This window comes from Rattus norvegicus, chromosome 18 (assembly GCF_021556685.1).
Source record: "Rattus norvegicus strain SHRSP/BbbUtx chromosome 18, alternate assembly SHRSP_T2T, whole genome shotgun sequence".
Lineage (NCBI taxonomy): Eukaryota > Metazoa > Chordata > Mammalia > Rodentia > Muridae > Rattus > Rattus norvegicus.
Window position 1 is genome coordinate 29,707,843 of NC_141551.1, and position 22,593 is coordinate 29,730,435.

The 22,593-nt window shown below is 42.9% G+C and overlaps 14 protein-coding genes across 14 annotated transcripts in view; all 14 read left to right on the plus strand.

The window, feature by feature from the left end:
- Pcdhga1 (protocadherin gamma subfamily A, 1) overlaps positions 1-22,593 on the plus strand; it is a 180,417-nt gene that overhangs the window by 104,079 nt on the left and 53,745 nt on the right. The gene's annotated exons all lie outside the window — the stretch shown is intronic.
- The window catches only part of Pcdhga2 (protocadherin gamma subfamily A, 2), a 173,867-nt gene that overhangs the window by 97,529 nt on the left and 53,745 nt on the right, over positions 1-22,593 (plus strand). The window lies entirely within an intron of this gene.
- Pcdhga3 (protocadherin gamma subfamily A, 3) overlaps positions 1-22,593 on the plus strand; it is a 168,673-nt gene that overhangs the window by 92,335 nt on the left and 53,745 nt on the right. The gene's annotated exons all lie outside the window — the stretch shown is intronic.
- Pcdhga4 (protocadherin gamma subfamily A, 4) overlaps positions 1-22,593 on the plus strand; it is a 157,625-nt gene that overhangs the window by 81,287 nt on the left and 53,745 nt on the right. The gene's annotated exons all lie outside the window — the stretch shown is intronic.
- Pcdhgb2 (protocadherin gamma subfamily B, 2) overlaps positions 1-22,593 on the plus strand; it is a 152,644-nt gene that overhangs the window by 76,306 nt on the left and 53,745 nt on the right. The window lies entirely within an intron of this gene.
- Pcdhga5 (protocadherin gamma subfamily A, 5) overlaps positions 1-22,593 on the plus strand; it is a 148,112-nt gene that overhangs the window by 71,774 nt on the left and 53,745 nt on the right. The window lies entirely within an intron of this gene.
- Positions 1-22,593, plus strand: part of Pcdhga7 (protocadherin gamma subfamily A, 7) — a 124,834-nt gene that overhangs the window by 48,496 nt on the left and 53,745 nt on the right.
- The window catches only part of Pcdhga8 (protocadherin gamma subfamily A, 8), a 113,967-nt gene that overhangs the window by 37,629 nt on the left and 53,745 nt on the right, over positions 1-22,593 (plus strand).
- Pcdhga9 (protocadherin gamma subfamily A, 9) overlaps positions 1-22,593 on the plus strand; it is a 103,269-nt gene that overhangs the window by 26,931 nt on the left and 53,745 nt on the right.
- The window catches only part of Pcdhga10 (protocadherin gamma subfamily A, 10), a 93,374-nt gene that overhangs the window by 17,036 nt on the left and 53,745 nt on the right, over positions 1-22,593 (plus strand).
- Positions 1-22,593, plus strand: part of Pcdhgb7 (protocadherin gamma subfamily B, 7) — an 88,937-nt gene that overhangs the window by 12,596 nt on the left and 53,748 nt on the right.
- The window catches only part of Pcdhga11 (protocadherin gamma subfamily A, 11), an 84,711-nt gene that overhangs the window by 8,373 nt on the left and 53,745 nt on the right, over positions 1-22,593 (plus strand).
- The window catches only part of Pcdhgb8 (protocadherin gamma subfamily B, 8), a 79,500-nt gene that overhangs the window by 3,162 nt on the left and 53,745 nt on the right, over positions 1-22,593 (plus strand).
- The window catches only part of Pcdhga12 (protocadherin gamma subfamily A, 12), a 75,179-nt gene continuing 53,745 nt past the window's right edge, over positions 1,160-22,593 (plus strand). Inside the window, 1 exon segment of the mRNA NM_001037337.1 lies at positions 1,160-3,770. Coding sequence (NP_001032414.1) covers positions 1,347-3,770 — 2,424 coding nt within the window. The 5' untranslated portion in view covers positions 1,160-1,346.

Consider the following 22,593-nt stretch of genomic DNA (forward strand, 5'->3'; position numbering starts at 1 on the left):
AGTCTCAGTGCTCTTTCTTTTCGTTGTGATTCTGGCCATCACCCTTCGCCTTCGGCAGTCCCAGGGTCCTGCTGGTTAGGCTTGGCAGCAAGCACCTTTACTGCCTGAGCCGTCTCTCGGTGATCCTGCTCAAATATTTTTAGCTGAGCTATACTTTTGACTTTCTGTGGTAGTTTCTTGGGAGATCAGTATCTTGATCTTTTTCTGTATTAATTATAAACTGAGAAATAATATATACAAAAAGTTTTCAAAATTATGTGATAATAATTTGGTAATAGTATTCAGATATAGCAGGGGTTCTTTTAATCTCACTTTTATGTCTTATGAGTAAGTTTTCTTCTAATCTTATTTTATGGCTACCAGAGACTGGAGGGTAGCTCAATTAGAGTTTATAATTGCACATTGGTGATAACCTAAGGCTCACTGTCCAGCAGCCGTCACCAAAAAGAGCCTCTTCTCCAATATCGTTTCTATTCCCATGAAAAATGTCCAGACAATCGACTCCTAGAATCTTTTCTGCATTCTGATGTGCTTCTAAATGTATGGCCAGTAGTTCTCAGTTATTAGAATTACCCAGGAGAAGGAAATTTTATCGTATAATTCAGGTTACTAATTTTCTTTCACTAAGTCTCAATTCCAAATGTCCTTTTTGCAATACAGTACATCTGTATAATTGTGTAATGCTATCTCCAGTTCACGTTAATGCAGGTCGGAGTCTTTCCACTCACTCTAAAGGGGTTAATCATCTCCATTGCTTGATTAACTGCCACGTACGAATCTGATAATGTGTACTATAAGAGTTCTCATGCTTGGTTTTCATATGATTGTGAAATTTTGTTTTCAGCATTAAATTCCAACTTGTTACAATAGTTCTTCCCTTTAGGAATTTTCAAGAAATCTATTGAAAATCTTGTCTGATTGAAAACATATGGGGGGGGACTACTGAAAATAATTCAAAGTGAATTGAAGGGCGGGGGGAATTGGGGCACCGAAATGATCTCTCAACTGCCCAGTACGGTTTCGTCTTCTGTTTCCATCTCCACATGAAGAACAGTAGGTGGAGCTATTTAAGGTTCACAGCCCAAAAATCTTCTCCCGGAGTTCACGACTGTGCAGTAATCGATTCGGACTCTGAGCGCCGCTGTTCACCCACGGGGAGGAAAAGGCAGCGAAGCCCAGCCCGCGTTGCACGAGCCTAAAGCACAATGCGGATAGATTGAGACAAAACACCTCTAGGAGCAAACTGGCCTGGAGTCCCACCTCCTAACTGTCGTGCTCCGAGCATTCAAAAGCGGATTCTGGTTTCAGTGGTCAGAGGCAGAATTGGAAATCATCCTCAACTGACAATGATCCCCATGCAAAGGCCCGAGGACTGCAAAGGGCTGGTATTCCTGGGAGTCTTCTTCGGGATGCTGTGGGAAGCCGGATCCACCCAGATACGCTATTCCGTTCCGGAGGAGCTGGAGAAAGGATCTAGGGTGGGCAACATCTCCAAGGATCTGGGGCTGGAGCCCCGCGAGCTGGCGGAGCGAGGGGTCCGCATCGTCTCCAGAGGTAGGGCTCAACTTTTCGCTCTAAACCCTCGAAGCGGCAGCTTGGTCACCGCGGGCAAGATAGACCGGGAGGAGCTGTGTATGGGGTCCATCAAGTGTCAGTTAAATCTAGAGATTCTAATGGAAGATATAGGGAAAATATACGGAGTAGAAATAGAAGTGAGGGACATTAACGACAACGCACCCTACTTCCGTGAAAGTGAATTAGAAATAAAAATGAGTGAAAACGCCGCCGCTGGAATGCGATTCCCTCTTCCCCACGCTTGGGATCCAGATATCGGGAAGAACTCTCTTCAGAGCTACCAGCTCAGCCCGAATGCTCACTTCTCGCTCGAGGTGCAGAAGGGAGCTGATGGTAACAAGTACCCAGAATTGGTGCTGGAGAGCTCGCTGGACCGGGAGGAAAAGGCCGCTCACCTCCTAGTCCTCACCGCTTCGGACGCGGGAGACCCGGTTCGCTCCGGCACGGCGCGCATCCTTGTGACGGTCCTAGATGCAAATGACAACGCGCCAGCGTTTGCTCGGTCCGAGTACCGCGTGAATGTGCGGGAGAACGTGGCCGTGGGCACTCAGCTGCTGCTGGTCAACGCCACCGACCGGGACGAAGGATCCAATGCGGAAGTGATCTATTCCTTCCGGTATGTAGATGACAAGGCAGCTAAAGTTTTCAAGCTAGACAGTAATTTGGGAACAATATCAACAATAGGGGAGCTGAACCATGAAGAATCGGGGTTCTACGAGATGGAAGTGCAAGCAACAGATAACGCGGGATTTTCTGCACGGGCCAAGGTCCTGGTCACAGTTCTGGACGTGAACGACAATGCCCCTGAAGTAGCCATCACCTCCCTCAACAGCCCCGTTCCAGAAAACTCTCCCCGAGGGACATTAATAGCCCTTTTAAATGTAAATGACCAAGATTCTGGGGAAAATGGACAGGTAATCTGTTCCATCCAAGAGAATCTGCCCTTTAAATTAGAAAAGTCTTACGGAAACTACTATAGTTTACTCACAGATGCAGTCCTAGACCGTGAACAGGTTCCTAGTTATAATATCACGGTGACCGCCACTGACAGGGGAAGTCCGCCCCTGACAACCGAAACTCACCTCTCGCTGAATGTAGCGGACGCGAACGATAACCCGCCCATTTTCCTTCAGGCCTCATACTGGGCCTATATCCAGGAGAATAACCCTAGAGGGGCTTCTATCGCGTCCGTGACCGCCCACGACCCTGACAGTGACAAAAATGCCCAAGTCACTTACTCCCTAGCTGAGGACACACACCAGGGCGTGCCCCTTTCCTCTTATGTCTCTATCAACTCGGATACTGGTGTCCTGTACGCGCTGCACTCCTTTGACTATGAGCAGTTCCCAGACCTACAGCTGCAAGTGATAGCACGTGACAGCGGGGAGCCGCCGCTCAGCAGCAACGTGTCGCTGAGCCTGTTCGTGCTGGATCAGAATGACAACACCCCCGAAATCTTGTACCCCACTCTCCCTACCGATGGTTCTACTGGAGTGGAGCTAGCACCCCGCTCAGCAGAGCCTGGCTATCTGGTGACAAAGGTGGTGGCAGTGGACAGAGACTCAGGACAAAACGCCTGGCTGTCCTACCGTCTGCTAAAGGCCAGCGAGCCAGGACTCTTCTCGGTGGGGCTGCACACCGGCGAGGTGAGCACGGCTCGGGCCCTGATGGACAGAGATGCTCTCAAGCAGAACCTTGTAGTGTCTGTGCAGGACCACGGCCAGCCTCCTCTCTCCGCCACTGTCACGCTCACTGTGGCGATCGCCGACAGTATCCCCGACGTCCTGGCAGATTTGGACAATCTAGAATCTCCTACCACCTCTGAAACCTCAGGTCTCACGCTGTATCTGGTGGTGGCCGTGGCAGCGGTCTCCATGGTCTTCCTGGTCTTTGTTCTGGTGCTGCTGGCGCTCAGGCTGCGGCGCTGGCACTCACTGCGCCTGCTCCGGGCTGCGGGACCCGGATTGGCTGACGTTGCAGCCTCTCGTTTTGTGGGCGTAGATGGAGTGCAAGCTTTCTTGCAGACCTATTCGCACGAGGTCTCGCTCACTGCGGGCTCCCGAAAGAGTCACTTGATTTTCCCGCAGCCCAACTATGCAGACACGCTAATCAGCCAGGAGAGCTGCGAGAAAACCGAGCCTCTTTTGCCATCGAGTGATTTGGTATTTTCTAAAGACAATCATGCATTAAATCAGGTGAGTCTATTTTGAGCTTGAAACAAACTATTATCCTACTATAGATGATTCATAGATATTTGGAACCGATAAAGCAGTTGAGAACACCTCTGTAGAGACATGGCAACCACCAACAACAATCTAGTCACCTTGTTTGGTTTAAAAGATAACATACACGTGTTGTCATTTGCAACTATAGCATAATATAGAAACAATTTCTACTGTACATTCTGTACCCTATATTTCGGTAACTCAGTTCATCAACGATAATGCTTTTCCATTTTAATTCTTTTTGGCCATGAAGCATTTTTGTGTTGATTATCTCGTGCCACTTTATCTGTTAAGAATACTGAATTGTGGGTGTAACTCGGAGCTCAGGGGTAGAGTGCTTGCCTAGCGTGTAGAAAAGATACCCTGGATTCAATCCCTAGTGGAGCCCGAGGGAACACAAATTCCGTTAGAGTGAAGAAACAGAATTTAATGGAAAGTACAGTTGCTGTTGGTTTTTAACCCATTCCCTTCCTGGGCATCGAACCAAGATCTTTCATGCTGAGCTAAGCACTTTACCCTGGGCTACATCCCCAGACCCAAGAGAGTGGCCTTTCATTGCATTTGAGTCTACTAGTAAATCCTTACAATGCATTTAGTGTCTTTTAAATCATGCTATTTCTGGTCTCTAGGGATACATACATATATTTTTTCTTTTATAAGTTATTTGTACATGCGCATCTGTGTCTGCCTGTATGTATACACATAAGGAAGCTGTATGTATGCATGCATCAGTGTGTGTTTACATACACAGAATGAGGTAACTCGGTAGTCTCTCACTTTCGGCCTAATTCTTTGAGACAAAGTCTTTCCCTGAAGGCAGGAGGTCAGCAATTTTGTCCCTGATCTCTGTGAAGGGGGTTACAGTCCTTTGTGGGACTCCTAGCCAGTTTCAAGGCAGCACAGACCCAAATTCTCATGCTTTAAGATCCACAGCAGGCAGTGTAAGCTCCCATGCACCTCTTCAGCTCCGCGCTTATACTTTCCTGGTGTAGGAAGTTTCATGTTTTTAAATTGTTTGACTTCTAAGCATGATTAATTTTATTTATTGCACACTTGAAAATTTTCTCTGATATACAATTTGTGTTGCAATGAGAAGGGACTATAATATTTCCTCGGTTACACATTTCGGTAGTACAATCTGTATATAGTAATAAAGCCGAACATTCCTTCTACCCATTTTAACCTGCACCAGTGATATCTAAAATATGTAGAATTCACCACCATAGCACAAGGGTGAGGTACTTTTGCCATTTACATAGTGAAGAATTTCTTGAGGAAATATCTTTAAAATTCAAATGCTTTGAGAATGTTTTTTGTTCTGAAGAAACTTTCCTGTAGTATATTCTTCCTTCACCACAATTTTCTTTTTACAAACAAAATTTTTTATAGAAAGGGCAGATACTGTCTCTTTAGAACTTGCTTTTTCTCTTTTGTGTTGCCTATCTATTAAAAAACATAAAGATTTAAATCCAAATTTATAAAAGAAATTAGTGATACTTAGAGAGTAAAAGGTAATAAAAAAACTAAACAAAATGGCCCAAAGAATAATGCAAGATTCAAATTTCACCTTATATATCTTGACAACAAAGACCAGAAGGAGGAGGAGGAGGAGGAGGAGGAGGGGGAGGAGGAGGAGGGGGAGGGGAGGGGGAGGAGGAGGAGGGGGAGGAGAAAGAGGAGAAGGAAGAGGAAATCATGTGGCTCTACCTGTGTGATTATATCAAAAGGAAATATTTGAGCCTGTATAAAAAATGTATAGAAAAATACTAATTTTAACCAGGGCTGGTAATAGAGATCTACAATTCTAATCCCAGGTACCCAGGAGGCACAGGTAGGTTGATAGCAAGTTTAAGGTCAGTCTTAGTGAGACCCCATCTCAAAACAAAAGGTCCAAAGTGGGAAATCTTGTCTTCTACATGCAAGGCCCTAGCTAGTTAGCTTCAATCCATAGTAGTAGATAGATAGATAAATAGACAGATAGATAGATAGATAGATAGATAGATAGATAGATAGATAGATAGGTAAATAACACATAACTTTCGTTTACATTAAGCTGTAAATGGAATGTACTAAGTGCAGTAGTCTGTAATTAATACCAAGGAAAACAGTGCAATGCATCCTGGTTAGTGGAAATGTCACACAATAATACATCGAATGAGTGATAAGAACAGCTGTTCTGTTTTCTATCAAATCTCTTACTTGGCCTCCGTAGCTGAGGTTAGCCCTTTGCTCAAGCCAGAGCCTCTTATCCCAGTTTGGTTCCCAACAGCAATGTCTCCTACCGACCATCGACCAGAGACCCTAGTGCTGCATCCTATGCATTAGTGAGAGCACAGAGTTTGGGTTCGAGAGCCTCGCCACCTGATGGATGGTAGATGCTGACGCCAAGCCTGCCTGACCTTCTGTTGATTGGGTGGGATTCAGTCTGTAGCTGCCAACAAGGCCAAGATATGCAGAGGATGTGCCTTTCTCACAAGGAGTTGCCAGCAGGCCTCTTTGAGTGACTCTGATGATGGTGGAGAGCTGTCCCCCTTAACCACGTCTGTGACGTACCCTGTCTTGGCTAACACCCTTGGTGAGCATTGCCATATCTCACAACCACTAGGTAAAACTCCATCTGAATTCCTACCTGGTGATCGTCTCAATTTGCATTTCTGCGTCACCTTTCCTGGCTACACTGTTTGTGCTGACTCTGAAGTGTTAAGGATGCCTTCCATTCCCCTGTTTTGGCCCCAGGTTTTAATTTCAGGGTGACTATTGGTCTAAAATGCCACAATCCTATCAGTTGTGTACTGTTCCTTGGAACTCATGGACAAGAGAAATTTCTTCTTGGAAGCTCTACTACTCAGGGCTCAATCAAAATCTCACTGAAGGCGGGGATAGGGGGTGGTGACTGATCATTCTGATTGCAGGGAAGCAGAATTCATCCTTCTAGGCAAGAGCTTCTCAGTGAAGCTTAAATTCAGTCGAATACAGATATTTTTCCAGCATGGGCTCTTTCCAGCAATCTCAGGGAAGAACAACTCTGGCAAAACGACTGAAAGCTTGTGGTGAAACGTGACATGGCAAGCATGGGTAGCCACAGTCAGGCATGAATGGAACAGATAGTCCACGATATTTTGGTTACATATTTTACACTTTATATTTAGTGACTTGACCTTGGTATTCAGAGTGTACTGGTGTATATATGGGGTCAAATCTTAGTGAGCCATGGAAGATTCATACTCAAACCTCGTTTATCACGATGCATGGCCTTTTCTACCTGAGAAAACTCTCACTGCACAAAGACAGCCTAGGGCTGGAGAGATGATGGCTCAGTGGTTAAGAGCAGATTTTGTGCTTGCACAGGATGGAGATGGTTTCCCTGCTCTCACAGCTGTTGACTTACAGCTCCAGGGAATCTGGCACCCTCTTTTGGCCTCCAAGAGTTCCTGCACTCACTGGCTATTACACAAACAAATGCACATAACTAAATAAAAAGAATCAGGTCAACCATTTAAGGAAATTTGAGAATAAACCTTAAAAAGTACCATCCCCTTGGCGATGTCTTCTAATAGGTACTCTGGGTAGTTTTCCACACTGAATTTTGCTTTTCAAACTGGCTTATCAACACCACTTACAAGTCTGGCTGCTTTGTGCTTTCCTGTTCGTGTCTGTTGCATCGTCCTCTGGTAATATCTTCTCTTCCTGCTCCCTGCTTGAGGCTTGGGACATGAGAACAATCCAAATCATTTAAGTAAAGTTGAGGCAGCACTTTACTGCTAGCTGTAGTCTGTTCCTTGAAGTCAGGTGGTTGTACAAATGGATCCTGGTGTGACCTTGGTATTTCACTAAACTGGTCCTTTACAGACTCTTAAAGATTACAGACTTAACACTTGCAAACAAGCTTCCCTGTTACATAAGTATGTTACTGCCTGGGGTTGGGGATTTAGCTCAGTGGTAGAGCGCTTGCCTAGGAAGCGCAAGGCCCTGGGTTTGGTCCCCAGCTCCAAAAAAAAGAACCAAAAAAAAAAAAAAAAAGTATGTTACTGCCTAAGTTGGAAAGATTTAAAGATATAAGCTGAAGTGAAATAGGAAGGGAGGGGGAGAACTAGTTACCTTTAAAGATCTAACCTAGGTAAAGTACATAAAATGCAGACTCTGGTTTTGGGGGTCTTGGGTTATTAGTTTGTTTAAGTTTAAAGACAGGGTCTCTCTACACAGCCCTGGCTATCCTGGAACTCACTATGTAGACCAGTCTGGCCTCATGAGTGCTGGCAAAACTCTGGGAAGTTTGAAAGGAGAATTCTGATAAATCAAAAGTAAAATAAGATTAGTGGTGAGATGTATAAGATTATCTGATTGCTAAACACTGGCTTCCTTACTGTCATGGATTCCAGGGTAGGTCCGTGTTGTGCTGATTCCATTAGAAAATGTGACTTGGGTTTTGACCTCTAAAGAGAGTTAAACAAAGTGAATAATTTAGCATCTTTAACCTGAATGCTAATCCTACCTGTGGGATCTACTAAAGAGTGGCAACCAAGAAAGAACAAGCATATCAGCAAGTATGTATGGCCTGAATGTGCCGAACTTAGCTTCCTTAACACTGTGTTCTAGTGGTTTATTAGTAAAGAGAGTGAGTACTTCCGGTGAAAAGAGGTGTTAACAATTACTGCTCCATTTTCATTAACTCTATTTTAAACAGACTTTACTTTTTACCATAGCTGTCATTCCAACATCCAGGAGGCTGAGACAGGAGGAGTTTGAGGTTCTGGTAGTGAATTCCAGGCCAGCCTGGGCTACAGCGTGAAACTTCATCTCAACAAACAAAATATAAAGCAAATCACTAAAATGGGCTTTTCCTTGCTGTATAAGATGGCTATCCACTGACGTAGGGACCAGGGATCTTTCCTATATCTTCACAGCAGCATACATTGGTACTGTCTTCTATGTCTTGTTTTGGCACCATTTGTTGAAAATTATTGCACTGATAAATGTGACTGTTTCCATACATTGATCTATTGTTCTATTACCTTGCCAATACTATATTTTCTGAATTATTATAGTTTTATAGTAAGCCTTAAAGTCAGGTAGGTAAGGTCTGCTGACATTTTTATTCCTTGCAAATATTATTTTAACTGTTCTTGGTCTTATATTTCCAAAGAATTAAAGCTGTCTTATAAGCTCTAAGTGCAAAATGCCTCCAGGGCTTTTTAACTAAATTGTATTGAATCTGTAGCGCTTCTGGGATGGCAGGAGACTCACCTTTAACAATACTGAGATTTGCTAATCCATGAATATGGTATATCTTTCTGTTTAACTAAGTGTTATAAAATTTTCTCAGCTTCATTTTATAATTTTTACTGATGAGAGCTTCTAACTTTTTTAAATGATTTATATTGTTTATGTGTGTATGTGGGAGCTTGCATGTATGTATGTGTGCCATATGTGTGCCTGCCGCCTATGGAGGCCGGAAGAGGACATTAGATCCCCTGTGATTGGAGTTACAGATGTTGTAAGCCACTGTGTGGACACTGAGAGCCAAATCCCAGTCCCACAAAGAGCATCCAGGGCTCTTAACTACTAAGCCATTTCTCCAGCCAGTTTAACTTTCATTTTTAAATAATATATTGAAACATAAAATTTGAATATGATATTGAGGGAATTGTGTGATTTTCAATGTATTCCCATTGCAAGATATTCAAATCCAGTCAAATGTATCTATTCCTCAAATATCATTTTTCTCGGTAATCTCAGTAATCATTTTTCTCTTGGCATTTCACTGAACCAATACTATACGAACTCTTAAAAATTACGGACTTGAGGCTTGCAAACAAACTTCCCTGTTCCATAAGTATTTTACTACCTGTACAGAGGTAAAGATATAAACTAAGATATAATAGGAAGGGAGGGGGAGAAGTAGTTACCTTTAAAGAACCAACCTAGGTAAAATATATAAAATGCAAAGTCAGTCCTTTCTTCTGGCTTTTTGATACATTACATTGTTGTTAGTTCTTGTTTCCCTACTGTGGAATAGTACCACCACTTATGGCTGCTATCTTGCTACAATTTAGTCATCATTGATCAGCCTTTCTCTGTCCTACCCCCATTCTTCCAAGTCTCTGGTGAATACAACCCCCATACCTTTTTTGAAGCAAGATTTTTTACTGTGTATCCCCTGACTAGTCTAGAACTTGCTACATAGACCAGGCTTAACTTGAACTCACTGAGATCTCCTTGCCTATCTCTCAGAGCGCTGGGATTGAAGGTATGAGCCACCATGCCTGGTACAATTCTACTATTAACCCGTGTGACATTGACTACTTTAGATACAAATAAGGTGATGTGGTGCTCGTCTTTTTGTCTATAGCCTATTTCACTTAACACGATTAGTTCCAATTCCATTCATGTTGTCACAAATGGCAAGATTTCATCCTTTGTGTTTGAATAGCATAGGTACCATATTTTTGTTACTAAGATGAAAGGTTCTGTGTCTTGTATATCTTCCATTAAACTGTCTAAATATGGGGTTTGTTTGTTTGTTTTACCATACTTGGTATTGTTTGTTTGTTTGTTTGTTTGTTTGTTTGTTTGCAGTCCAGGTCCTTTATTTACTTTGTGTACATTAGGCCATGAATTCGTATGGACTGGGCTCCAGCAGCTCAGGCTCCTTCCCGTTAGTCCTCACAAAGTGGGCTTCTCTGGGTGGCACAGGCTGGCACTTCAGCTGGCACCCAGGTTCAGCTCTCTTTGGCTTCTTTTTTCTTCTGATCGTTCTCCTTCACCCGCTTCAGGAAGCTGTCTCTGCTCTTTGAGTGCTTGATGTGCTCAATTCACACATTGATCCTCTTGGCCAGAATCTTGCCCTTAACTTGCTTGTTTACAATGATTCCCACGGCATGCTGGGTGACATTGTAGACTTTTCCGCTTTTGCCATGGCAGCACTTAGGGGGCATTCCTTTTTGAACAGTGCCCATTCCCTTGATGTCTACAACATCACCCTTCTTATAGATTCGCATGTATGTGGCCAAAGGAACGACTCCATGTTTCCTAAAAGGTCTAGAGAACATATACCGAGTACCTCTCCTCTTTCCTTTTGTGTTCATCATTTTGGCCAGTTGGCTGGAAGATGGCTGCCCTGGCAGAAAGCTTGGTATTGTTTTTTAATTTATATTCTTTTTGTCTTGTTTCTAGTTTACAGAAAATTACCATTTTGCCATTATGGATGTTTTCAGACAGGGTCTCACTAGGTAGCCCAGGTTGCCCTCGAATTTGCTATATAGCCCAAGCAAGCTGGCTTTGGAATGAGGACGTTAGGATTCTTCTGCATCATCCTCTCAACTTTGGGAATTCCAGGCACATAATCCTGAAATGCCTGGTAATGCTATACATACAATTTATATGTCTTGACAAACACATTGTGCAGTGTGCTGTATCCTCGTGCTATGTTACGTAAGCCTAGACTATCCCTGCACAAAGTTAGGCTTTATTCCCTTAAGTGTTCAGGCTGCAAGATCCCACCCAGAAGCAATAACCATGGGTGTCAGCCTAAGTCTAGCAATGGATAGTTTATTAATTCACCTATATTATAAATATTTATTGATCCCCAAACACTAGCAAAACCCTGTCCTAAGTGACAAGGATGCAAGGTTCCTGACTCAGTAGGTGCCATTCTTTTTTTTTAATTTTTCTTTCTTTCTTTTTCTTCCAGAGCTGAGGACTTTCACTTTCTAGGCAAGCGCTCTACCACTGAGCTAAATCCCCAACCCGGGTGCCATTCTTTTACAAGGACTTTACAGGTGTGATAAATGACATCAAGTAGAAATGCACAAGCAGCAATCTTATCAGGGAACCAGGCCTGTTCTCAGGGTCAGGAAGGAGTGGTTTAGAATGAGGTCTAAGGGATTAGTAGGTTTATTGAGGTTACAAGGAGCATGAAAAGAGAAGTAGCCAGGCAAAAGGACTAGCTGTGTCAATGTCCTACTACTAGAAGAGGTGTGCGACTCGCCCATGAGAAGAGTTAGGGATACTGGACATGGAGCAGGAGGTGAGACAGACAAGACGGACAGAGCCTTGTAACTGTTCTTAAATGGTTTTAAAATAACACAAGGACAAAATACGATTCAAGGTGTAAAGATAATTCTGCTTCTCGTGTGGAAATGTGATCTATGGGTGTCATAAGTAGACTCCAGGAGGCTCATAGGGAACAGTGGCCATGTCACTAGAAAGAGGTGGTTCTGGAGGGTGAGGGAGGTGGCCCAGGGGTAAAAGCCATAGCCAAACGAATACAATGACCCAAGTTCAAATCCCAAAACTAACCTAAAAGGTTGAACCTATCCGTGTGCACCTGTAATCTCAACACTCCTGCAGTGAGGTTGGAGGCAGAGAGAGGAGGATGGCCTGAAGGACTGAGGGTCAGCTAGCCTGAAGTACACAGAACAGCAGCAAAAACAAAAGGGATACCTGCCTAAACAAGACAGAAGGTGAGAAGAGAATTCCAAAAGTTGTCTTCTGATCTTTACATATGCAACATACATGCGCACGCGCGCACACACACACACACACACACACACACACACACACACACAGATGTGCTCCCCACACATGAAGTGATATGAAAAGGGATATACAGAAGAGATAAAATTAAATGAGTGAGCTAGGCTGTGCGCAGTGACCTTTATCACAGCACTTGGGAGGCAGAGGCTGGTGCTTCTCTGAGTTACAGGCTAGCCTGGTCTACACAGTGAGTTCTAGTATTCCCAGGGCTGCATAAAGAAACCCTGTCTCAAATAAAGAATAAAAAAAAGTGGATTGGGAAAGTATTTAGAAAGTAGTGTTTAGAAAGTAGATTCAATAAAGCAATATTGGAATAAGTGGTTATGAACTCCACAAGAGCAGGGAATGTTTTGTGTATCACTGTATTGTTTGGTGTCTGAAATATTATTGGCTGGCTAGTGGTAGATTCTCGATAAAATATTTTTGGTTCAATATATACAATAATGAAATGGAATTACAGTGGTTCATGGGCAACTTAGTCACTGTGAGGAGGCACCATGTCCAAAATAACTTATAAGAGAAAACATTTTATTGAGGCTTGCTACAGTTTCAGAGAGTCAGTACATGATCACCCTGGTAGGGATCATGGTGGCAGGCAGGCACGGTGAAGTAGCTGGAGAAGTAGCTGAGAGCTTACATACATCCTGATTTGCCAGGGGCAACAGGCAGGATGCACTGGTCCCAGTGTGGGCTTTTGAAATCTCAAAGACCATTCATCAATGGCACAACTCCTTCAACAAGGTCACACCTCCTCCAACGAGGCCACACCTTCCAATCCTTCCCAAACAATTCCACTAACCAGGGTCCAAGCATTCAAATGTATGAGCCTGTGGGGGCCATTCTCCTTCAAACATCTCATCAGGTTTTCAAATTGAGCAATTAGATGGATAAAGGTACCATATAGTCAAATGTAAAAGTCTAGAGAATGGATTTAGAGCAGGTTGAAATTCTGAGAAACAGCCAAGTGTAGATATTAAGTGTGTGTTTGGACATTGGGTCACCATTTCCTTAATTAATGGTTTCTTCCATTGTGGTCATCTTTTCAGATGGGTGGGTCTTCACAAGGCTGAGTAAGATAAGCTTTCTCATAGCCCTATGCTGGTATGTTCTGGGGGTTCCTGACCTATCCCAGATTTATTTTTCCTCTTAGTCTGTAAGACATAAGAAGTACCCTGTGCCACTCTATACCCAACTGTGTCTAATTCGTAATGTTCACTTTTCAGTCAAGTCCTAGTGTTCAGGTTTTTTCCTGCCTCTGCTATTCCACTTAGACTATAACTTACTTGACTGATATAATGTTGGTTAAAGAAAAACAATGACTAAAGTATCTTGCTATGTAGTCCATGCTGGCCTTAAATTTACCATCATCCTCTGCCTTCACTTTGTAGGTGCTGAGATTACAAAGGGGCACCACCGTGTCTAGACTTTTGTTTGTTTGTTTGTTTGTTTTTTACTGTTGTTTCTTCTCTCTCTCTCTCTCTCTCTCTCTCTCTCTCTGTGTCACACACACACAAACACACACACACATATGACTGCATGTTCTGCATGTTCTGTTAGGTGCTGATCTCAAATTCAGGGTTTTGCATACTTTAGGGAAATTCTACTGAACAACAGCTTTTTGTGGAAAGTTATAATCTGTTTTTCTTTGTCATCTGTTTTCATCTTACAAATAGTAAAATTTAGGAGGAATGCATAGATTAAAGGAAGCTTATCAATCACTCAAATACCACTGAACTTTAGTATTAAACATTCATAGATCCTCAGCTTTTTAAAGTTGATAACAATAATACTAGTAATATAAGGCCGGATGTGGTGGTGCATGCCCTAGTCCCGGCACTCATGAAGCAGAAGCAGGAGAATCTCTGGGAGTTCAAACCCAACCCGATCTACATAGGGAGATCTGGGACAAGCAAGGGCTATGTAGAGAGAGACCCTATCTCAAGAAATAATTAATGGGGGTTGGGGATTTATCTCAGTGGTAGAGCGCTTGCCTAGCAAGCACAAGGCCCTGGGTTCGGTCCCCAGCTCCGGAAAAAAAGAAAAAAAATAATTAATGATATAACTTTTCTGCCCCTAAAGATAGAAATGTTTCATATCTTTATAGAGAGGTGAACAAAAAGCATTTTCTAAAACTCATTGAATCCAAGATTCCTGCATTTTGGTTGTATATGATTTACAACTCAATTTTTAAAACACATTTATGAAAATAAAACAACAGATTCTACTTCCAAGCCTGAGTCCCTTCAAAAAAGTAGTAGTGTTAATATCTAGTTAGTACATTATGTGTATACAAGTGTAAATGCTGTTTTTGTGCAAGTGAGGATCATTTTATAGCATACGTTCTATACTGTCATACAACTTAACATGTTTATTTACTAATGCTAGGAATAAAATCCAGGGCCTTGTACATGTTATGTTAGTTCTTTTTCATTGAGCAGTATACCCTGTTCCTATCCTTAGTAATTAAAAAATTTACATGTGTGTATGTCCGCATGCATGTGTATGCCACAATGCACATATGGAGGTCAGAGGGTATCTTTCAGGAGTCAGTTCTCTCTTTCCAATATGTGTGAGTTCTGGGAATCAAACTCAGGTCATCAAGTTGAATGGCAAGGCCTTTTATCTATCCACTGAGCCATTTTGCTGATCTATATCATTTTATTTGCTCATTTGTTTGTGAGACTGGGTCCATGCACCACAGCCTGGCCTCCAACGCTAAGCATAAATAAGGCTGGCCTTCAATTCCTCCTCTGCTGCCTTTACCTCCCAAGTGCTAGGGTCTCAGAGGTGTAGCCCTATGTCCAGCTAATAATTTTTCTAATTCCATTATTTGACAGGGACACATCTATTGAGTCCACCACCACATAAACCACATGTGGATGGTTCATGCTTGTAATTTCAGCATTCAGGGAGGAGAGGCAAGATGGTCAAGATCTCAAGCCCATCCTTGACTACACAGAGATTTCAAGGCCAGCCTGGGCCAAATGAAGCCCTGCCTCAAAGCCAAAAATAAGTGGGAGAGTCTGTACCTGGTCCTGCAGTGACCTGAGGTGCTAGGTGGGTTGGTACCCAAGGGGCCTCACCTTCTCAGAGAAGGGGAGGGAGGAAAGAGAGAGGCTGTGTGATGGGGGACTGGGAGGAGGCAGGGCTGTGATTGGGATATGAATGAATAAATAATTAATAGAAAAAATAAAACAAAAACAAATGGAAAAGGGGAAGCAACTGAGTAAAAATTAAAATCTGTAAGTTACACACATGTGCTTGTGTGTGTGCATGCATGTGTGGGAGGGTGTGTGTGTGTGTGTGTGTGTGTGTGTGTGTGTGTGTGTGTATTGTGCTGGGAATTGAACCTAAGGCCTCAAACATGCTAAGCAAGTCCCTCCCTCCTCCCTCCCCCGCCCCCTCTCTCTCTCCAGCATCACATAGCTGAGGCTGGCAGGACTGAACTTCTGATCCTGCTGCTTCTACCTCTGGGTTGATGAGTAGAAGCATGGGTTACCCGTGCCTGGTTTCTGTGCTGCTGCGATCTAACCTAGGGCTTTGTGTGTGCTAGGTGTGATCATTAGTTTTAGTTGCCAAGCTGACAAAATATAGACTATTCTAGAGAGTCTTAATTAGAGATTGATTGTCTAGATCAGGTTGGCCTGTGGGCTTGTCTGTGGGAAATGATAAGAAGCCACCCTCTGTGGTTGGTGACATTCCCTAGATAGAGGACCTGAATGGTATTGAGAGTGGAGAAAGTGCGCTGATAGAGACTCGTGCATTCCTCCATCCCTCTCCCCTTGACTGTGGGTGAAAGGTGACCAGGGATTGCAAATTCCTCCTGCTGTGATGATAGCCTAGAACTTGGAATGTGAGCTAACAGAACCTTTCCCCCTCTAGTTTGTCTAGTTTGTTCTATCTCAGCAACGGAAACAAAACAAAGACACTAGGCAAGCACTTTATGAACTGGGCTATATCTGCAGTCCATTATTTTAAAAAAATGTTTCAATTTGCAGTTGACTGACCTTTTACATATAGAGAACTTCAAAACTACAGAGGGCCGACTGTAGATTTGCATTATGTGTGGTTACTTAGAACACATACACATGCATATGCATGTGTGTATGTGTGCACCACTTTATGAGCCTTTTGAGAGTAGGTTGTAGATATTGTGCTTTGCTCTCATTATGCATTTCCTAATAACAAAAACATCCTTTAAAATAATCTCATTACACTCATAAGTCAGAAAATGATATTGATATAATATGATTACCTCATCTACAATCTGTTGAAAATTTACCATTATTTATTTATTCATTCATTTTTACTTCTTTTGATCTATTTTATTTTATGAGGTTTGTCTGAATGTGTGTGTGTGTGTGTGTGTGTGTGTGTGTGTGTGTGTGTGTGTGTGTGTGTGAGACGTTCATGCCTCGTGCCCAAGGAGGTCAGACAGAGGTGTTGGATACCTTGGAATTGAAGTCACAGACAGTTGTGAGTGGCCATTTGGGTGCTGAATGGGACCTCTGCAAAAGCAACAAACGCTCTTAACTGCTGAGTCATCTCTGCAGCCCATTATTTATTAAGTTTAGTATGTGCGTGGCATATTTGTATGTGTGGAGGTGTGTTTACATGTCTTAGGGCAATAGGCTCCTTAGTCACGTTCCACATTATTTTTGAGAGTCTCTAACAAGACCTGGAGCTCACCATTTTCTGACAAGACTGGATGCCCAGCAAGCCCCCGGCCTTTCCCATCTCTGCCCACAAAGGGTAGGGTGATAGGCCTCCTGGGTAAAGTGTATCCGGATGCACAGAGAATAGTTAGCCTGGGCGGGCGGATGGCTCAGCAGGTAAAAGCACTTGTGGCACAAGCCTGATGAACTAAATTCAAACCTCAACAGCCACATTAAGTCAGGATATGGAGCCCACATCTGGGGTACACCATGCACTGGTAATAATGAGAGACTGCTTCATTGTAGGAGGAAGAGTTATCTTCTGACCACCCCCGACTCGCTCACCTCACCCACGTACACAGAGAGAGGGGAGCTGATAAATTAAATTAAAATTTCAAAAGTTATTTTTAAAAGAAAGCACTTTATCCACCAAACCATCTTTCTAGTCCCTTCCTGTTATTTTTATTCTGGTGGGTTTTTGTTGCTGTTGGTTTTTTTTTGTTTGGGCGATGGTTTGAATCCAGGATTATATGTTACATTTAGTCATTGTGTGTCTTTAGTACACTCTAGTCTGAAACAGTTCCTCAGCCTTCCTTTGATTATCTGAAACCAAGTTTCTAAAGACTCTAAGGAATTTGTTTTACTGGATCCTTTGCATCTGCCAAATGTTTTATATTTAAGCTAGGTATTTGAGATAGTAGTATATTTATTGTCCTATCACAAGTTATGTAAACTTATCTGTACTAGTTAGAGCTTTATAGCTGTCAGGAGACACCGTGATCATGGCAACTGTTACAAGGAAAAACCTTTGATTGGGAATGGATTACAGTTTCAGAGATTTAATCTCCTATTATCATGGGAGGAAACATGGCAGTGTGCAGGCAGACATGATGCCAGAGAAGGAGCTGAGAATTCTATATCTTCATACACAAGCAGGAAAAGGAGACCATATGCCACACTGGGCATAGCTTGAGCATAGGAGACCTCAAAGCTCACCCCCACAGTGACACACTTCCTCCAACAAGGCCACACTTACTCCAACAAGGCCACACCTCCTAATAGTGCCACTCCCTATAGGCCAAGCATTCAAACACCAGACTCTATGGGACCACCACATTAGCATATTAAAACATTTATTGTTTCATTAGTTTTGTGAGTCAGGGACCTAGGTTTGCTTTGCTGGGTGCCTCTGCCTCATTTTAACAAAGCTGAAATCAAAGCATCTCTTTGGGCAATTTTCTTACATAGTTATGGGTAAACTTTAGTTCTTACCAATTTGTTGGAATGAGGTACCAAGTTTTCTGGCTGTTAGCTGGAGATCTGACTTAGTTTTTTGTTATGTGGATTGTCTGTCTATTATGTGAACGTCTGTCTGTTATGTGGACTGTCTGTTATATGGACTGTCGGTTATGTGAACTGTCTGTCTGTTATGTGGACTGTCTGTTATGTGAACTGTCTGTCTGTTATGTGGACTGTCTGTTATGTGGATTGTCTGTCTGTTATGTGGACTGTCTGTCTGTTATGTGAACTGTCTGTCTGTTATGTGGACTGTCTGTTATGTGGATTGTCTGTGAAGCAGCTCCATCATGACAGCTAGCTTCCGTCAAAACAAGTAAAGGAGGGAGCCAGAGAGGGAAAAGTGTGATAAATGCCACAATGCTTATGTGAACCCCAATTTGAAGTGACACATGTTACCGTGAATATATTCAGATCATTACAGATGAAATCATTCGGTCCTCCACACACTCAGGAGAGATGATTTCAGTTCACTTACAATGGTTTTCTGTGTCGTAAGAGGGAACTTCCCTTTTTCTTTGTCTATTCATGTGTTGTTGTGTATCTGTTCATCACTACTGTACTTTATGTTGATCTCGAATTGCTCTAGACATTTGTTTTATTTGGGGCTTTTGTTTGTTGTTGTTGTTGCTGCTGCTGCTGTTCTTGGTTGTTTTGTTTTTGGGGTTTTTTGGGGGGTTTTTTTGTTGGTTTTTTTGTGGTTTGTGTGTGTGTGTGTTTTTTTGGTTTTTGTTTTGTTTTGTTTTGTTTTGTTTGGTTGGGGTTTTTTGGGGGGGGTTTGTTGGTTTTTTTTGTTTGTTTTTTGTTTTTTTGTTTTTTTTTTTTGAGACAGGGTTTCTCTGTGTATCCCCGACTGTCCTGGAATTCACTCTGTAAACCAGGCTGGTCTTGAACTTGGAGATCCACTTGCCTCTGCCTCCAGAGTGCTAGGATTAATGTCCTGTGCCACCATTGCCCGGCATAATTGCTCTAGGTTTTGTCCTTAAACACCTCTTGAAGCTGATCCCCGTGTCCCTTGCCATGCTGGCATCATTTTTCTTGAGCCATCCCTTATATTCAGGTATAGAAGATAGCCCAGGCTCATCTTGTACTTGGCCCGCTCCTGTCCTGAAATAGACCATCTTACCTGTATCTGAACCTCCTACCTCTTTTTATGAGGGAATAGCACTTAGGACCTGAGAACTAAGAGCTGTGTGCTGACTCCTTGTGGCTATCACTCTTTCTAGGCCTTTCAGCAGGCAGAGCCAGGAAACACAAAAACAGGAGCATCCCTCCAACCGTCCACCCACACCCTCGAGATTATGGCACCACACTATGCCTTTCAGGTTCTTCCTGCCCTTCTCCCTTTCCTCCGGATTTTCTCTCCCAACAGTGAGAGCGTGACTGCCAAGGTCATGCACACAATCACTCTCTGCTCAATTCTGTAGATATAGAAAGTAGTTTCTGCATTGCCACACCCATGCCAATGAGAAAAATCATCCTGTAAGATTCCACATTTGCTTGTAATTGAGGGAATGGTGCAGAGTCCTTTGCAAAAAGTTTGCTTGTAGAATTTTGTGATTCATTTGAAGTAACCTCATTTGAGGTCTTGCTTTGTTTTGTTTTGTTGTGAGGTTTTAAAGTTATTTAAATATTTTATTTTTATTTTATGTCTACGTGTGTGTCCTTACATCATGTGTATGTTGCTGCCATGAGTTCGCTGGGAATTGAACCCAGATCCTCCAGAAGAGCAACCTGGTGCTCTTAACCCCTGCACCACCTCTCCATCCCCCTTGTTTTGGTTTTGTTAAGCAAGGTTTCTTGTGGCCTAGACTGTCCTGAGGTTGGTTCATAATTAAGGATGACCTTGAACTTCTGATCCTCCTGCTTCCACCTGAGTGCTGGGATCACAGGCATTTGCTGCCACACTGGGCGTTATGTGGATCTGGAAAGAGAAACTAGGGCTTCCTGTGTGCTAGACAAGCCCTCTACCAACTGGACCGCATCACTTGTGTTTTTTGCGTAGGTAAAATATTAACGTAGCTAAAGTCAAAGCGTAAAAGTAAGAATACAGAGGATGGGAAGATGGCTGCTCGGCAGTTAAGATCACTGGCTGCTCCTCCAGAAGACAGGAGTTCAATTCTCAGGAGCCACAAAGTATTCACATCTCCCAGGGCATCTGATGCCCTCCTCTGACCTCCATGGGCAATGAACACATGCAGTGTACAGACATACATCCAGACAAACACTGAAAATAAAAATAAGTAATAAACAAGAGTCCTCGGGAAATTATAACTCCTCCCTTGTCCCTTCTGCCTCATGTGTACTACAGGCTTTAGATGACTCCACTCATTTCTGTTTTACCTTCCTGTATTTCTCTTTAAAAAATAAAACACACATCTATGTTTACATTGGTTTTGCTTCCTCTCATAATAAAAAATTCCTCATAATAAAAATAAAAAATAATCTTACTACAGTTTAAATAGCACCAACCTCCTAAAACAGCTCAGTGGTATGTTAGCCCTGAGAAACTGCATAAAGCACTGAGTTTGTTGGTAACCGTTCACTGTACACGCCACTTTGTAGATAACAGGATCTAACTGATAGTGACAAGATAAATGGTTTCTTCCAACATCTGTCAGTGATTGGTCACTGTACATGCCAGTTAATCTGTGCACAGGCAACAGAGCATGTAACTGTGGTACCCCCTTTGTCTTCTGATGACAAACTCACATAGTATTACATTTCTGGAGGATTTTATTTATTTTTATGTGTATGAGTGTGTACCTGAATGTATGTCTGTTCACCATGTGCATGCAGTGTGCACAGTGCTCAGAAAAGGCAGTTGGACCCCCTGGAACTGGAGTTACCTGCCATGTGGGTGCCGGAAATCAAACTGTTGTCCTCTGGAAAAGCAGCCAGTGCCCTTAGGCACTGAGCCATCTCACCAGCCCCAGGACCCCACATGGCAATCTTACAATACTATACAAAGGGAGTTAGTCAGTAAAGAAGGGTGATGGTGTTCTCAGTGAAATTTGAACTGGAAGGGAATGGAGTTATGGAGGACGGAGCTGGCCATGGGTATGCCATTCATCATGCTGGCTCTGAGTATCTCTAAACACAATGTTGGTTAAGAATACTGCTGGGATGACAACTGGTCCTGGGATATTACTGTTTGTTATGCAGAGGCCACAGGGGATAAAGCAAATGACTCACCATGTGCAAAGATGGCTCTGAGGCTAAGAGCTTGCTAGGCAATTGTGAGGACCCGAGTTCAGATCCCAGCACCTATGTGACTGGAGTGCTTACTCAAGTGGTGGTAATTCCAGAGCAGGAGTGGGGGCCATAAGGCCATGCAGGAGGATCTCTGGGACTTGCCAGCCACCTGCATAAGGCTAGGTTCAGTGAGAAAGTCTGTCTCAAAGGAAGAAGACAGGGAGTTATAGAACAAGACACCAGGCGTTCTCTGGCTCCCAAGACTGTGTGCATGCTCAGATGTACACATGCACACACACACGCAGCCAAAGCTTAGTAAAGCTGAATATATAAACACCACTGAGGGAAGCGGCTGTGAGAGGAAGGGTGAAGCTGCTCCCAGAGAAGTCCGGCCAGCAGAGCCCTTCACCTGAAAGGGATTTTCAGAGAAAGCTCATGACATTGAAAGTTAAGTGAATAAATTTGAAGATTAGTCCAAATGCACAAAGAATGTGGCAGTTTACTTTATAAAATATTCTCAGTCTTTATTACAAATAAATTTTCAGTAGTCCCAATTTTAAAATGTTGTACCATATTAAATATTCATTTTGCTGTTTCCATATAAATGTGTAACTAATGATAAGAATTTTTGATATTTTAACAAAAAAGTGTTACAAGGTCACAGAATGATGACATATTTTCCATTGATTATTAAGATTAATTTCCACAGTTTCAGCTCACACAGATATATTTAAAGTCCTGTGGTGTTGTGTAAAGTGAGGATAGCCAGTATGAACTGCTGTGTAGTTTGCCTTTAAAATTCACTGGCTTTATTGAAGCATAACTTATGTACATTAAAAGTTAACCTCTTGAAACTGTACAGCTCACTGAGCTGTGTGATTCTATACATCTGTGTAGCCACTGCCCCAGTAAACACGTAGTTTAGCTCTGCCACCTTCAGAAGTCCCCTCCCCGCCCCCTGCAGTCAATTCCCCTCATCCCCAGCTCCTGGCAATGACTGATCGACTGATCGCCATTAGAAAGCAGCTGCCCTGCCTCTTCTGGGATTTCCTCTAAGTGAAGTTGCATAGCGTGTGCTTCTTTTGCATGCACTGTTCTTTGCTCGGTGATTT